At 61.5% G+C, this 15,158-nt stretch overlaps 1 protein-coding gene across 1 annotated transcript in view; it reads right to left on the bottom strand.

Annotated features, from left to right (window-relative positions):
- Positions 1-8,226: 8,226 nt before the first annotated feature.
- Positions 8,227-15,158, bottom strand: part of EEFSEC (eukaryotic elongation factor, selenocysteine-tRNA specific) — a 196,612-nt gene continuing 189,680 nt past the window's right edge. Inside the window, exon 7 of the mRNA XM_037524095.2 lies at positions 8,227-8,800. Within this exon, the coding sequence (XP_037379992.1) occupies positions 8,610-8,800 (191 nt within the window). The 3' untranslated portion in view covers positions 8,227-8,609. The remainder of the gene's footprint in view (positions 8,801-15,158) is intronic.

Consider the following 15,158-nt stretch of genomic DNA (forward strand, 5'->3'; position numbering starts at 1 on the left):
CTTTTGAGCTCTAGCCACAGAAACGTCACTCCTGCTGCAGAGTATTCCACCCCAGGGTCGCTGGCCACCATTCGGGTGTCCACTTCATTCTGAAAAAGAGTTTGTTTCCCTCTGGGTGCACACCTGTGAGCGTGCGGTGGCACTAGCACGTATAACTTGCGAGACGCGCAGCTCATGCCGCAGGGCAGCGGCGTGGATGCCACCTTCATAGCCAGGGGAACTCCCACGGCCCCACCTCCTGGCCGACACTTGATATGACCAAACTTTACACCTTTACCAGATTGACAATGCAAGTGGCATTTTCTGGTTGCTTGCACTGGCGTGGGGATGAAGCCTGGGGCTGCCTGAGATGTGGAAGGGGGTATGCGGGGATCCCCTGGTCTTGGGGAGGGGACCAGAGCCCAGAGCCTGGGGGAGGAATGGCACCAGAGCCGCTGAGGAGATTGCCACTGGCACTGGACACGGTGACTACACCCATGTCGTGCCTGACCCTTGCCGCGATGCCCAGCCGGGACGCTGGCTCCCCACTTTTTGGAAGCGGAGGTGAGGCCCATGATGTTGGGCAGCCTGACCTTAAAGCCTTTTGGGCCTTGATCAGACCTGGGCATGAAGGACATACGTGTGCAGTCTCATGCACACACACACGTCCACAGCTCACACACGTCCACCACACACGGGCACACCTGTGTCCCTAGCTTCCCAGACAGTCACAAGACACCAGACACCTATGAGCTCTCCATAGTCATTAGTGGCACCAAAGGTGGGTGCACGTGTGTGCACAGACTGTCACTTGCACACGTGTGCGCACGGCCTGGTCCAGAAGTTTCCCCTGAGCAGGCTCACACATCCCATGCGCACACGTGCATGCAGGCTGAGGGGTGGGCCTTCCCCAAGAGGGCAGGCCGTCTGCTCTGAGACTGGGAGAGAAGAGGCCGGCTGGTGAGGCCAGGCCGAAGGGGTCCCGGTCCTAAGAAGGGCTGGTGCTGAGGCAGGCGGGTGGGGAGGGGGTGGGCATGGCAGCCCCATCTCCTGCCATCCTCCCTGCACGGCCCACTGCCAGCCCAGGGGAACTGGGCCTGCTGCGGCTCACACAGGCGGCCATGGGGGGAGCAGCAAGGGCTCAGCAGCTCCCCTGCCTGGCGGAGCAGCTCCGGGAGGCACAGGCAGGGCTGGTCTCTGCTCCCACATTCAGAGCCCCAGCTGCCTGAGGGGTGACTTGAGACAAAGCCCCTTTGCCAGGTCCTGCCCTTCTCTCTCTCCCTCCCCCCTTCCTAGGGCCATCCCCAGGTGACCCACCTGCTCTGGGGCGGTGACGTGGACTGTTATGAGGGGTCCACGCTGAGAAGCTTCCGTGAACAGTGTGGCTTTCTGGAGCGAGGCGGGAGCAGGCCGGAGCTGAGGACCCGCTAGCCGCTGGGTCCTCCCGACAGGCTCGCCCTGGCTATGCGGGGCAGACAGGCTGGTGGCTGCAGAATGGGCAGGAGTGGGCAGATCTAGCTGCTTTGGGGAAGACCCCCGGCAGCGGCTGGTGTGGACAGGGGGTTGGAGTACATGAAATTCTGGGGAGACATCTGGCTGGGTTGAATCTTTAGCAAAGACATGGAGCCGGGATTGCGGGGGGCTGGGAGGCGCGGGCAGGGCACCGTGTCTCCTGGAGCGGCTGGGAGCAGGGTGAGGACTGGGGTGGGCAGACCGTCGGGCGGGAGGTGGCGGAGCAGGGTCCCTGGGGCGGGGGCGGCCCCGGCAAAGAAAAGGGCAGATCCAGCCAGACGCCCCACGTGACCGAGGCGGTGGGCACCTCGGGATTGCAGGTGGCTTCAGCGTCAGGCTCGGGGGCTGGGACTGCTCCTTTGGGGTGAACAGGGGAGAGAGGAGGAAGAGCCCCAGGGGGCTGGGTGGGGCTGGTGAGACGGGCTGTGAGTTTTGGGACAGTGCTGAGGTCTGGCTGGGGGGCTGCGAGGGGGGACAAGCTGGGGCCTGTAAGCAGAGCCTGTGTGGTCATGGCTGTTCTGGCCTGGCGCTCTGCCAGGGACAGTCAGCAGGGAGACAGGGCAGGGGGAAGCGTGGGTGTCCCCGGCACCCCAAGTGTGTATAACAAGCGGAGAACATGTGCTTTGTCCCGGTGTCAAGGAGCCCTAAAAGCCCTGTTTGGAGCTGTCTTGGGGACTGGTGGGTGGCAGGGGTGGCAGGGGAGGCCGAGGACAGGCCTGGTGGGAGGTCCTGTGGGGGACCCCAGGCTGGGCGTCCCTTTCCAGGCCTGGGCCGCCGGCCACAGTGTGGACAGCTGCTGTAGCCTCGGTGAGGGTTTCCACCGAGCGGACGGGGGTGAGGCCTGCCTGGAAGCGGTGGCCTCAGTGTTTCCACCCGAGATGTGGGCACCCCCGGGGCTGGGCCTCCTCCCACCACCTTCCGGCCACCGGGAGATGCTTGTCTGTTTTATCAGTGGCACCCGTGACTCTGACAACCGACTCTCCTTATCAGCAGCCCACCCAGCTGTCCTCGGGGTGGAGGTGGTCCCGGCTGGCCGGCCTGTCCACATGGGCTCCCAGGCCCCGGTTCCCAGGCCCAGCTCTGTGCGGGCCCGGGTCAGGCAGGCACCCTGTGCCCCATGGGCATGAGCTGCCAGTGGTCATGTTCCCATGGGATTCCCTGTGCTGGGGAAGCCAGGGCAGGGAACAAACTGCCTCAGTTTCCCCTCTGTGAGGAAGCCCAGGGAACAGGGGCTCCTGAAGCAGCGCCTCTTCTTCTGGTCCATCCACAGTCAGGGACAGCAGAGCTGCCAGGAGGGATGTCCCTGGAGCCCTGGGCTCTGTCTGAGCAGCACCGTTGGGGTCTCTTCTCCACTGGCCCCTGGAAGCCTTTGTGAGGGGAGCTCTGAGGCACAGAGGAGGGGCTTGTCTAATGCCCCACGGGGTATTAGCAGAATGAGCACCCCTGAACCTGGGTCCCATCGTCGGCAGATGGAATGGGGGCCGGGAGCTGGGGAATGTGGGGTCTCTCTGGGGAGAGAGCGCAGAGAGAGCTGTGGGGCTCAATCAGCCTGAACTCACGCAGGGGAGGCTCTGCGGCCGGCTGAGTGAGGGCCCGGATGGAGGGCTGGTGCTTCTCCCCCAGCCCCTGAATACTGAGAATGGAGAACCCGCAAGCTGCTGCTGATGGGGGGCTCCAGTCCCCAGCGTCCAGCTGCCTCTGACCAAGCAGCTTGTTGCCTCACCTCACACCACACGTGCGGCACAGCACTACCTGGCGCCCTCCCATGCCCACTTGCTACCCAGGGGTGCCCTGATCGCGGCGCTGGGAACCTGCCTGGGGCCCTGCCTTTCTGGGGTCCCACAGGCTGTCTCCAGCAATGTCCACAGACACGGCCCATGGCCCTTTGCGCTGGCTCTGCAGAGCACGCCTGGCCTTCCTCTCCGGCTCCTGGGCCTTTCTGTCCACGCTCTGGGGGCCTGTGCGGCTCCTCAGTCTCACCCACCGCCCTCGCCCATGTGCCAATGCCCCGTGTCCCTATGTGCCAACAACCCTGCTCCGCTTTCGCTCCCCTGATCTCCAAACCCAGGTTTCCCAAAGGCTGCAGAGTTGTGGACTCGGCTCATCAGGGGACTTGTCCAGACTCACCCTTGCAGCCAGCTCTCATCTCGGCTCCCCTGCAGTGACCCGGGAACGTTTACCAGACATGCGGGACGCTCCCTCCCGCGCCTTGGGCCCCATCAGGGCCGGCCAGTGGCTCTGACCTCCTGATCCTTCATTGCCTCCTGCCCTCTCGACTGACTCACACCTCGTCCCTCACCTGGCCTTGGTCACGTCCCTTCCTTCCCACCAACTGGTCACCCCACACAGACCTGAGAAGGTCCCTCTGAAAAAAGGGAGGTGGCGGTGCAGGGGGTGAAGTTAGTGGGGGGAGTGACAGTCTGGGGGACAGGGAAGGAACCGGCCTGGGGATCCTGCTCGGTAACCAAGGGGGGAGCATCAGATGGAGCAGGAATCTGGCTTTGTGATCTGGTCTGGGCCCCTGGCCTGGAACCCTTGGGAAATTCGGGCCCCCAAGACCTCTCCCTGGGGGCCTGGCCCTGTCTGCCGCCTTCCTCTGTCCCCCCCAGAAGCCCTTCTATTCCCTCTCACTCCCTAGAGGGCACTTAAGAGAAGGGGTAAGGAGGGGCTGGCAGGCTTCAGGGTGGGGCTGAGAGGGTGTGACGGTGACTGGGGGGCAGATGCCAGGATGGCACCGCCAGGAGTGTGGGCGGACAGGCTAACAGTGGCCCAGACCCCACGCTCCCCAGCCGGACCCTTCAACCCGCCGCCACCTCAGCTGGCGTCCCGGCTGGGTCCCCACGGGATGCTGCTGGGGGCCGGGAGGGTGGAGGGAGAGGACGCAATGGGGTGGTGGAGGAGGGCAGGCGGCGTGTTTGCTGAGGCCCGCACACTGACCGTGCCGGTCTCGGGCACCCGCTAGCCACCCACCTCCGCTAGGTGGGCTCAGGGGCTCAGGTGAGCTGACAGGCCTGTCCTGGGAAGGAGTCGGGGTGCAGGTCAGGGAGTGGCGCCTGGAACGTGACAGCGGTCAGCAGCGTGACGCTGCCCTGCCTGGGGTGACCACGTGAAGCCTGGAGGCTCAGGGCTAGGTCTGCGGGGGCGTCCCTTGAGGGGCCGGGCTTGTGGCTGAATCTGGTCCCTGACCCCAGCCCCTCAGCTGGGCCTAGGTTCTGCTGGTCTTTATCTGGAGCCCCAGCTGTGGCCGCAGAAAGTGGCTGTTTCTCTCGGCCCGTCTCCCTACCAGACCCCGTGATAACATGGGGCGGGGGTGGCGTGGGAGGGCTGAGCAACCCTCGAGTGGGGCACACAGGCGACTCCGGAGCTCTATCCCGTTGGTCTGGGTGGGGGTGGCCGAGGCACAGGGCGTGGGCCAGGGAAGGGAAGCAGGAAGCGGGGTTCGGGGAGCCCTGGGCTATGGCTCCTTAGGGGCAGGACCCCTGGGCTCGAACACGATGGTGCTCAGTAAGTGTGGAAGGCCAAGCTTGGGTCCTCTGAATCCGGCCCTGCCCCCAAGTTTCACCCCTTCCGCTCAGTCCACAAACCTTCCCACACCTCCTCCGCCAAGTCCAGGCTCCTGCTTGCCGGCCCCTCTCCTGAGCTCCCTCCAGCCAGTCCCAACCAACCCTGGGGGGGCTTCCTCCCCCACCAGGGCCCTGATCCGCAGGCCCTGGAGACTCAGTGTGGGGATCTGGTGTCTACAGCTGTGGGAAGTGGGGCTTACAGGGGTGTCTCTTGATACCCTGTCGACACCCTCCAGGCCCGGGGGCCCAGTCTGCCTCCAAAGCTCCTCCCCTGCCCTCGGCCCTGGCACTCAGCAGAGGAAATGGGGCTCCCTGCGGTGGATCCCTGAAAGCCCAGACTTGGGGTCAACAGCACGCCGCCCACCAGGGAGCACCCTCCCCACCCAGCATGCCCTGCTGCTTCTGCTGCCTCTGCAGTCGAGCCCTGGTGCCGGCTGAGCTGGGCTAATTAATGGCTGAACTCTGTTATCAGTCAAGCGCTAATTACTCTTTTTAATCAGGGCTGCCCGGTGTGGAGGCTCCTGGAGGACCAGCAGGGGCTGGGGCAAGACTGGGGAGCCATGACCTCATCCCTCTTCACGCAGACCCACTCTCCTTGGAGCCTCCCTGCTGCCCGGAGCGTCACGCTTCCCCTGCCAACGCCTGCCCTCTCTTCAAGATCTGGCCCAGGTGGTCCTCGCCCATCATGGGCACAGAAGCCATGGCTGAACCAGGGGGTGAGGCCACGACCCCAGCTGGCCTTGGTCTCCAAAAGGAGCCAGGAAATACCGAACCCCACGTGGACAGAAGAGGTCTGAGGACTCATCAGCCCAGGGGTGAGCTGGCATGGAGAGGTCCTGGAGGGGGATTCCGGGTCTGTGGGTAAGCCTCCCCCATGTCACCCAGTCCTGGGGAGCAGGGCCCACCAATCTGTGAGCGCCTGTGGCACTAGATACACACGACTGCCCTGTGCAGACGGGACCCCACACCCCCTTCCTCACCCCATTCTCACAGACAGACAAGAGACACACAGGCCGAGAGATAAAACCTCCCAGAACAGAGATAGACGTTCACCCAGAGACACCAAGATTCGTGCACACTCCCACCCGACACAGACGTCTGGGGCGCGTGCGCGCGCGCACACACACACACACACACACACACACACACACAGCCAGGGCAGGAGGCCTGGGAGAACAGAAGCTGCCCCTTCTCCTGCCCCGGGCCCCCAGGGCTTCCCGTTTACGAGACTTTATCTATCAAAAATATATTAACCCAGAAGCCTGTTTCCATCCGAGTCTCGATTCCAGGGACATTTCTAGATAAGCCTTATCTCGCTGCTGGTGCATTAGCCCCGCTGGTCGGGGGCCTGCCAATCAGCGCTGCCCCTCCTGCCCTGGCCGAGGCGGGACGCCTGCCCATGACTTCATCCCGTGAAGCGGGCAGGCGGAGGGGGTGCAGGACACTGCTGCCCGTGCCCCCCGCCACCCAAGGCAGGGGTCCAGAGGGCACACCCTCAAGGCATGAGTCATCCAGAACCTGGTTCTCATCCCAGCATGCGCCCCAGCCCCCGCCCCCTAGAAAGCTGGAGCCCATTACCTGAGTCTCCCCGACAGGGGGATGAGCTGACATAGCCTGTGGTGGTGGCTGCGGAGGGCTTGGCACACAGAGGCCTGTCCTCCATAAAACATGGGCTGACCCAGGACACTGGGCACTACCCCAGCTCCTGCCCATTTTACCGGTTGTGCATCCCCCTCAGGGCTGTGCCTTAGCCTGGCCTGGCTAATGGCACTCAGGTTTGCACCGATGCCAGGCACCTGCCCCAATGAGACCGACAGTGGACCAGCTCTGCAACCCTCCCACGGTCTCCCACCCCATGGTGTCAGTAGTCATGGGCCTGGGCCTGGCATCGTAGACACTCAAGAAGGGGTTTCCTCCTCCCCTGGGGACTGAATGGGCCAGTGGCTGGGGGATCTTTGTCCTGGGGGCCTCACCGGGAGTGCTCGCCGGTTGTCGCCCTGGGCTCTAGCGGCCTCAGCTAGGTGGCACTGCCTGCCTGGTCAGAGGGTCCATCGGGCAGGGCTGGGGGCTGAAGGAGGGACGGGCGCAGAGCCTGGCCCGCCGTGGGGATGACACACTACTGCTGTGACTGCAGGTGTCCCCTCAGGCAGTGACTGCAGGTGTCCCCTCAGGCAGTGGCAGCGGGGCTCCCAGTTGCTGGGGACACCTCGGGCGAGCGTCCCTATGGTAGGAGGACACCCCCAGGGCACCCACACTGCCTGTACTCTCCTGCTGGCTCATTCTCAGCCCCCCAGCTTGGGAAGCGGGGGGCTGCCCTGGACAGCTCTTAGCTGTCAACCCGACTCAAATGCAGCCCGTTATCTGGCCGCGCTGGGCACATGGCCGCGCTGGGCATGAGGGGCTCTGGCTGAGCCTGGCTTAATCACGGGGACAGCGTGTTCCGAGAGCCGCTCCCTGTCCCTCTCTGTCCCCAGCTCTAGGCCTTAACAACCAAAGTCATTTGATCGCAACCTGCCCCTGTTAATATTTTTAATGCCATTTTTGCAAATTAAAGCATAATGCACCGATTACCAGGATAAAAGGGAGGCCTCTGTGTCCGTCTGGAGGCCAAATAGAGGAACGCTAGAACATCTGTTCACCCTGCAAATGTCTTTAAAAGCTTTGATTTCGCCTCAATCAGTTGGTTCTGCTGTTTCACCCTTTTCTGAGTTCCCGCAGCTTGGGCCTCGGGGTGGCGTGGCCTGTGGCTGCAGGGCTGGCAGAGGAGCCCGGGGGTTGTTTCCAGGGCTTTGGAGGGAGCAAGGCCACCCCCACCCTTGTCTGCCTCAGTCATCCATCCTCATCTCCAGGCTTTGGGAAGAATGTGGGCCCCAAACTCGAGGGCAAGGCCCAGAGACTCCTGGTGTAGGGATGCAGGAACAGCCCCTTCAGACTGCCTCTCCCTGGAGCCCTGCTGCTCCCCAACCCCTGAGGGCACCAGTCTCAGGCCACAGAACCCTTCCTAGCAGTACCCTCCCTGGACTTGGCTGCCCACAGGCCTCCCCTCTGCCCCAGGGCCCAGGAAACCCCAGGGTTCTCCCAACCTGATCCAGGAGCCCCACATCCCGTGGACACCCTCAGCCCACCGAGCTTTGGGTTTGCACCCCTCCCCCCCAGCCCTGCTCTAGGAATAGAGCTGAGGGGATCCTGGTGAAATCAAAGAGACCAGCAGCACGGTGGGGGCCATGGGACATTTATTGCAGCTGGCGAGTGTCCAGCTGCTTGATAGTGGGGGGGGATTGACTCTCAGATGGCCACTAGGCGGGCAGCCTGGGACACACTGGTCACCAGCTCTCCAGTGGAGGCCCACCCCTCATTGGACCTGAGGGCTGTCCCCTGGGGGGAGGGTACAAGGGTTGGGGCACAGACCTTCCTGGTCCCAGCACTGGTGACACTGTCCCCAATACCCTGGGTTCTCACTGGGGCTGAGCTGGGCCCGGGGAGGTCGAGGCACATGTGGTCGGGCATTTGGCACTGAGGCCGGGCAAGGTGGCCCCGGGGAAGGTCACTGGGTGTTCAGGGAAACTGGACCATGCGCTTGTGGGTGTCGAAGACGTAGCGCTTGAAAGACAGGCTGAGCGCTACATGCTGCGTGGGCTCCGGCCGCTCGGCGCCGTCTTCCTGCTTGGCCGCCTCCCCTCGGCCGGCCCGGCCCCGCTTCTTGAGCGAGGGTGTCAGGATCTTCTTGGACTCAGGGCTGAGGCCCCCTGCAAGGCACAGAGGAGTCTGTCAGTCTCTCCCCAGACTGCCCTGGTAGAGTCCAACCCCCGCCTCCTGGCTCAGGCCACCCTGGGCTGGGCCTCCCTGCAGCGCTCGCTCTGCTCTCCGTCAAAGGGCCGGATACACTCTGCCGCCTGACCCCGGGCTCCCGCCTCCCCACATCACCTCCGAACCACTGCTCCCGCTGAGCCCTGGCAGGTGCGCCCTTCCTCTGCTCCAAGCAGCCCCACTGCTGCCCAGAGCGGTCACCCTAAGACGTACACCCCCAAACTTGGCATTCGAGGCTCCCTGGGCTAGGTGTTCTCCAAGAGGCCCTGGAGAGCCGCTCTCCACCCTTCTGGGCCCTGGGGGGAAGCTGACCTCTGCAGCGCACTGGCAGGCGCTCGCCTCTGGGCTCTGGTCAACCAGTGGGACCCCTGGTGGGTCAGAAGATGGGAGAAGAGGCGGTTGGGGTGTTGCTTGGCCCCGGCAGCCAGGGAAGGGAGGAGCCCTCAGCTCGACACAGACCCTCGTCCTCTCCCTCCAGCGAACGGCTGAGCAGGCTGTTTCCAGGGACGCCCCGCACACCTGGCCTGATTACTCTTCCAGCCCAGGGGTGCTGCCGCGCTCTCCCCGCAGCCCTGCTGAACACGTGACGCGCTGGGCTCCCCGTCACACCTCAGGGGCTCCGCAGTTCCCTTTGCCTGGAAACCCTCCCCCTCTGCCAACAGACTTCCAGCTCCCCTTAAACCTGAGGCTACAACACCCCTTTCTCCCAGGCTCATCTTCACCAGGAGTCTGCCTGGCGGCAGTGCAGCCTTGGTGTGGGCTGCTGGCCGGGCGAGACGCTCAGCTGCCCTGCACCTCCCAACCCTTAGCGCAGAAGCTGAGGCTCTAGGCCCCCCTAAGGCTGCGGGAGTGGATGGCCCAGGCCCCAGATCAGCTCTGAGCAGAGTACCTTGGAATGAGCCCCTCACTCAGGGGGCTGTCACTGTGCGGGGCATCCTCTTGGAGCAAGCTAGCAGGGCTGCGGGGAGGCTGAGCGAAGGGGCACCCTGAGACTGGCAAGCTTCATGGCAGCAGCTCCTAGTAAATCTAAGTATGCACCTTTGGATATCCTGCTGAGGGGCAAATGGGGTACAGTCTTGCCAAATGAGGGGTCTGGCAGACCTCTGAGTACCCCAGAGAGGGCATTTTTCAGAGGTGCGGCAGAGGCCAGAGGACCCAGAGGCTGGGTTCCAGAGTTGGTGGGAAGTTGGGGGGAGGCAAAGGGAACCCCCTGCACATACTGGTGCACCCCATTCTGCATGTGCAGGGTTTTCTCCCTGGCCCGTCCTGCTGGGTGCTCACGTTCTCTCTGAGAAAAGAAGCTGCCGTGAAGCTTTGCTGCTGGGCCCCCTGGCTGCGCGTGTCGACCAGGCAGGCGGGCTGGGCGGCAGGGACACGTGTGCGGGTCCTGCCAGACCAGGCACTCGGTGTGTGCTGCCTGAATCCTGCTATTTTACAGTTGGGACAATAGCCCCACGGAGGGCAGCGACTCGCTTGAGGCCCGCAGGGAGTGTGGCAGAGGCAGGATTTGAACTCTGGTTCAGCCCTCAGGTCCAACTCTGGGTGCACATCCAATGGCAGAGGCAGGTTCCTGGCCCCAGCCCACCGCTCTGGCAGAGAGGGGTCACCTTAAGAAGACGCCGGGAAAATGCTTCTGAAGAGTATAGGCTCTAAGAGCCTCCCATGCGGCCCTGCAGCCTCCTGAGGAAGGCCGGCTCAAGGGGCAGCCCTGCCCGCTCCAGGAAGGACTGGGGCGGGCATGGCCTCCCAGGTGAGACTGCCCTTCAGCCCCAAGTCTGCATCCCCTGGGAAGGCTGGGATGCAGCTGATGGAAACGCGGCCAGGAGGCTGCGGGCTGGGGGATCTGTACTAGGGGAGCGGCCCTCCTGTCGGGTCACACTGTCTGATCACAGGATCCACACCAAGTGGGTCTGCACGCCTCTGGGATGGGGTGCGGGCGTGCGACTGGCCCTGGGCCAGCCCCCGCAAGCAAGTGCCAGGTCTGCAGGTATCTGACTCCCCGAATCGGAGTCCCGGCCTTCCTTCTGCAAACAGAGAAGGTGGCTGGCACCAGACCCTGACAAATGGCACGGGCAGCCTGTCTCCCTCTGGTGCCAGGAGGTCTGATGGCTAAAGAGGCCTGGGGCTCCCCAGCGTCTGCGCCAGCCGGGGGAGACAGGCGTGGCCCAATCGGCGGCCCATCTCGGCCGCGATGGCTCTCGTTACACTGCGTGCATGCCTGACACCGCCCAAGGCAGCAGAGCTGGAAAATCTATCTGGCATGGGCGAAGACGCAGCCACCCGACGCTCTCCTGCGAGGGTCAGGCTCGCCTTCCTCTGCCCCACTATGGGGTGGCCTGGACACGACACCCAGGAAGCTGACCTATGGAGACCCAGCCCCAGGGGCTGCTGGGCCGTTAGCATTCGTGGCACATGTCACCGGGAATCACTTTGTTTCGCAGTGGCCAAAAGGCAAATGGAGGGAAGTGAAGGGCAGGTAAGGGTGTCGCAGCTGCCCCCCAGCCCAGCCAGACTAGGGCACAGGGCTGGCCACACCGAGTGTCTCCCCGCCTGCCCTGCTCTATCACTTGAAAACACTCACAGAAGCTCCAGGGCTGGGAGACAAATGGTGGCGAACACACACTGGGGTCCAGCCCCACAGTTTTCTAGTCTGAATGGGGGAGACAGTAAACAAGCAACAAGACGAAGCAGACAGCGTGTCACGGGGAGGGGTGCGAGGGCAGGCTTCCTGGGGAAGAGCTTGGGAATGAGGCAGAAGGCCTTGCCCGCCCGGCCGAGATCCCAAGCAAGGGCCTGCAGAAAGGGAGCCTGCGTGCCAAGTCCTGGGTGGGCTGAGCATGATGCCTGAGGACGGGGGGAGGGGTGTGGGCAAATCCTGTGGGCTACAGGACCGGGCACCTCGTGTACCCAACTCTGCAGGAGACCAAACCAGGGAGGGTCCCAGAGACCTTTGGAAGGCAGGTGCCAAACTGAGGGCCACTGGCCACCAGGGGCTCCTGAGCATTTCCTGCAGGTGCTGGGGTCACTGAGGCATGACAGAAGCTCCCCGCCCCCCACGCCTCTACACTCTCCCCATGACTCCACCGCTCCAATGTTAGCCTCTACCTTCCCCTTTCTTGGAAGGTCTGTCCCAGTGTTAGGGGGAACAGGATGTCCTAAAGCTAATTCCATACAGGCTTTGTGGACTCCACCCCCACCCCAGGCCAAAGCCAAAGACACTGGGAACTCCACATCCCATCCCCACCCAAGGGAAGGTAGCTGGGACCTGAGGGTGGGGTTAAGCAGCCAGGTTGGTATAAAGCCAGACACGTGGGCTTTGGAGGGGGGTCCCCCATTTTTGGCTCTCCGCCAGCTTGCAGCATCCGGCCAGCTCTGAGAGTGACTTTGGGTTTCCAGGTCGGCGGATCGGGTAGGACGCATTAAAGACTTTATTTCCCTATTTTCTCCCTGAGTTGTACATTTCCTTATTTCCTTTTCCCTTGTCAATAAACCTTTTATGAACCTTTTGTGTGTGCCTGTAGTGGAGTATTCATAAGTCCCTTGTAAGCGCGGGGGTGAGGACCCACAGCCAGGAACCCGTTCAATATCGGGGCTGCCCTATAACACCAGCAGTTCCGAAGGCTCCCAGCTTCAACCCCTTGAATCACTGTGCAAACGTCACCCCAGTGAGGTTTCCTGATCACTGTCACTCCCTGCACCCCATCTCCTCCAACCCCACTCTATTTTTCACAATAACCTTGATCACCTTCTAATATACCTGGTGTTTCCTCGTTGGATGTTTCGTCTGTCCCTGCTAAAGTACATGTGCCACCACGCAGGAATCCCAGTCTAGTCACTGCTATAAGCTCACCGCCTAGAAGAGTCCCCGGCTCGCAGCGGGTGCTCGAAGAACACTGCTGAAGGAATAGTGCTGCACGAGGCCTTGCTGGGTAAGCACTGGCTGGTCAGCTTCCCGCGTGGGTACAGGTGGACAGAGCAGCCCTCTTCCAGAAAAATTCAGTCTGAACAAGCAACCTGAGACTTGGGCACAAAGATGTTGCCCCCCGCCCCGTGGAGGTGCTTACTGCTCACAAGGCCGTGTAGAAGGCAGAGGCCCAGGAGAGTAACTGGCCCAAGGTCACACAGCTCTGGGCACAAAGAAGAGGTGCACTGGGGACAGTCATGTGGCTCTGAGACCAGGCGGGGCCATCGGGACAGACCAGCACAGGCACGTGCCTGTTGTGGCGCAACGTTCTAGGAGACAGAAAGTGATACCAAGAAGAGTTTAAAATGACACAGAGACAGATTTTGTTGACAGGAGTCAACATTTTCTGAATGAAAAGACTGGAAGGCCAGCTGTGAGGTGTCAGGGCTGGCTGTGAGGCATCAGGGGTCTGGAGTATGGTTACAAGCATACTTTCTCCTCCCTTCTGCTTTTCTGAATTTCCCAAGGTTTCTCCTGTGACCCCAAGTTACTCACAAGAGTCTACCACAGGCCCACTGGCATGGCCTCTTGAAGCTGTTGGAGCTGGCTGGAGCTGGCCTCTTGAAGCTGGTTGGAGCTAGCTGGATCTGCTTGGATCCAGCTGGAGCCAGATAGAGCAGGTTAGAGATGTTTAGAGCTGGTTAAAGCCAGTTTGATCTGATTTGATCCAGTTAGAGCAGGCTGGAGAGTACTAAGTTAGGTTAGCGCTGGTTGGAGTTGTTTGCATCTGTTTAGACCTGGTTAGGTCTGGTTAGATCTGAGGAATCCAGTAAAGTCACTTGGAGCCAGATGGGTCTGGAGCCAGTATGAGCCAGCTGGATCTGGTTCAAGCCTTCTGGAGCCAGATAGAGCAGGTTAGAGCCAATAAGAGCAGGTTAGAGAGGATTAGGTTAGGTTAGAGCTGGTTGGATCTTGTTGGATCCAGTTCAAGTCAGTTGGATCCTGTTGGACCCAGTTCAATCTAGTTAGAGCAGACTAGAGCATACTGGAACCATCTAGATCTGACTTGATCCAGTTCCAGCTGTCTCAAGCTATTTGGATACTATTGGAGCTGGTTGGATCTGCCTCAAGTTGGCTATTGCTGGTTGGAGTCGGCTGGAACTGGCTGGAGTCACCTGAAGCTGGCTGGATCTGGCTCGAGCTGGTTGGAGTCACATGGATCCAGTTTGAGATGGTTGGAACTGGCTTGATCTGGTTCCATCTGATTAGAGCAGGTTATAGCAGGCTAGGACAGAGCAGGATCGAGCCTACTAGAGTAGGTGAGAATGCACTAGAGCATGTTGGAGTTGGCTAGGGCTGCTTGGATCGGATTTGGTTGGATTTGGTTCAAACTGGTTGGATCCCGTTACAGCTGGTTCAAGGAGCTTGGAGCTGGATGGATCTGGTTGTAGCCAGTTTGAGTCAATTCAAGCTGGCTGGATCTGGTTCAAGTGTGTTGGAGCCATTTTGTTCTGGTTTGAGCCGGTTGGAGCTGGTTGGATCTGTCTCAAGTCAGTTGGAGCCAGTTAGAACCCCTTGGAACCTGTTGGATATGGCTTGAGCCAGCTGGACTTGATCGAACTCCCCTGTACCCAGGCTGGAGCCCAGACAAGGCGCTACACTGCCCTTTCCATGCAGCCTGACTGAATGCATGGGCACAAGGGTGGGGAGGGGAGATCCCTGTCACCAAGTCCTGCCTCCACAACCTGGTCAAGGCCCTCAGTGGTGCCATGGGCCAGGAAGCTCACTACGGTCTCCAGGTTAATGGTACCATCTCTTTCACTCTCTGGCTCTGACCGTGAGGAGGGCTTAGCAGAATGTTGGGAGCCGCCGGTGCCCATGGCTGCTCCATATGCTGCAAGTCCATGGTTTCTGACGACGACGTTGCATCCAGAGCAGCAAATGGGAGTATAGGGTTAGGAATTCGTCCTTGCAACCTTCCACGGGCCCAGCCCCTGTGCACCATCTTGCCACCCTGCCCTGGCACTGAAGCCTCTGGAAGCTCCCCTGAGGTCTGCAGTGCTGGCCTCCCCCTGGTACCACCAACAGCATATTCTGTCCTCCTGTGTGGCATGAGGCCCTGCCTCATCCAGCTTGTGCCTCACCTCTGCTCACCCCCACCTGTATCACACACTGTGCACAACATGCTCTAGTGTGTTCTCACCTACTCTAGTAGGCTCGATCCTGCTCTCCCTAGCCCGCTATAACCTGCTCTAACCAGATGGAACCAGATCAAGCCAGCTCCAACCATCCCTCCAAAAGGGCCTCCCTTTGTCAGCATGGCTCTTCCCGTCCTTTCTGCTAACTCCTGCTCAGCTGCCATCCCTGCGGGACGGCTTCCCCTCCCCTGTCCA

Source organism: Talpa occidentalis, unplaced genomic scaffold (assembly GCF_014898055.3).
Source record: "Talpa occidentalis isolate TD23 unplaced genomic scaffold, MPIMG_talOcc4v2.1 talOcc4.10, whole genome shotgun sequence".
Lineage (NCBI taxonomy): Eukaryota > Metazoa > Chordata > Mammalia > Eulipotyphla > Talpidae > Talpa > Talpa occidentalis.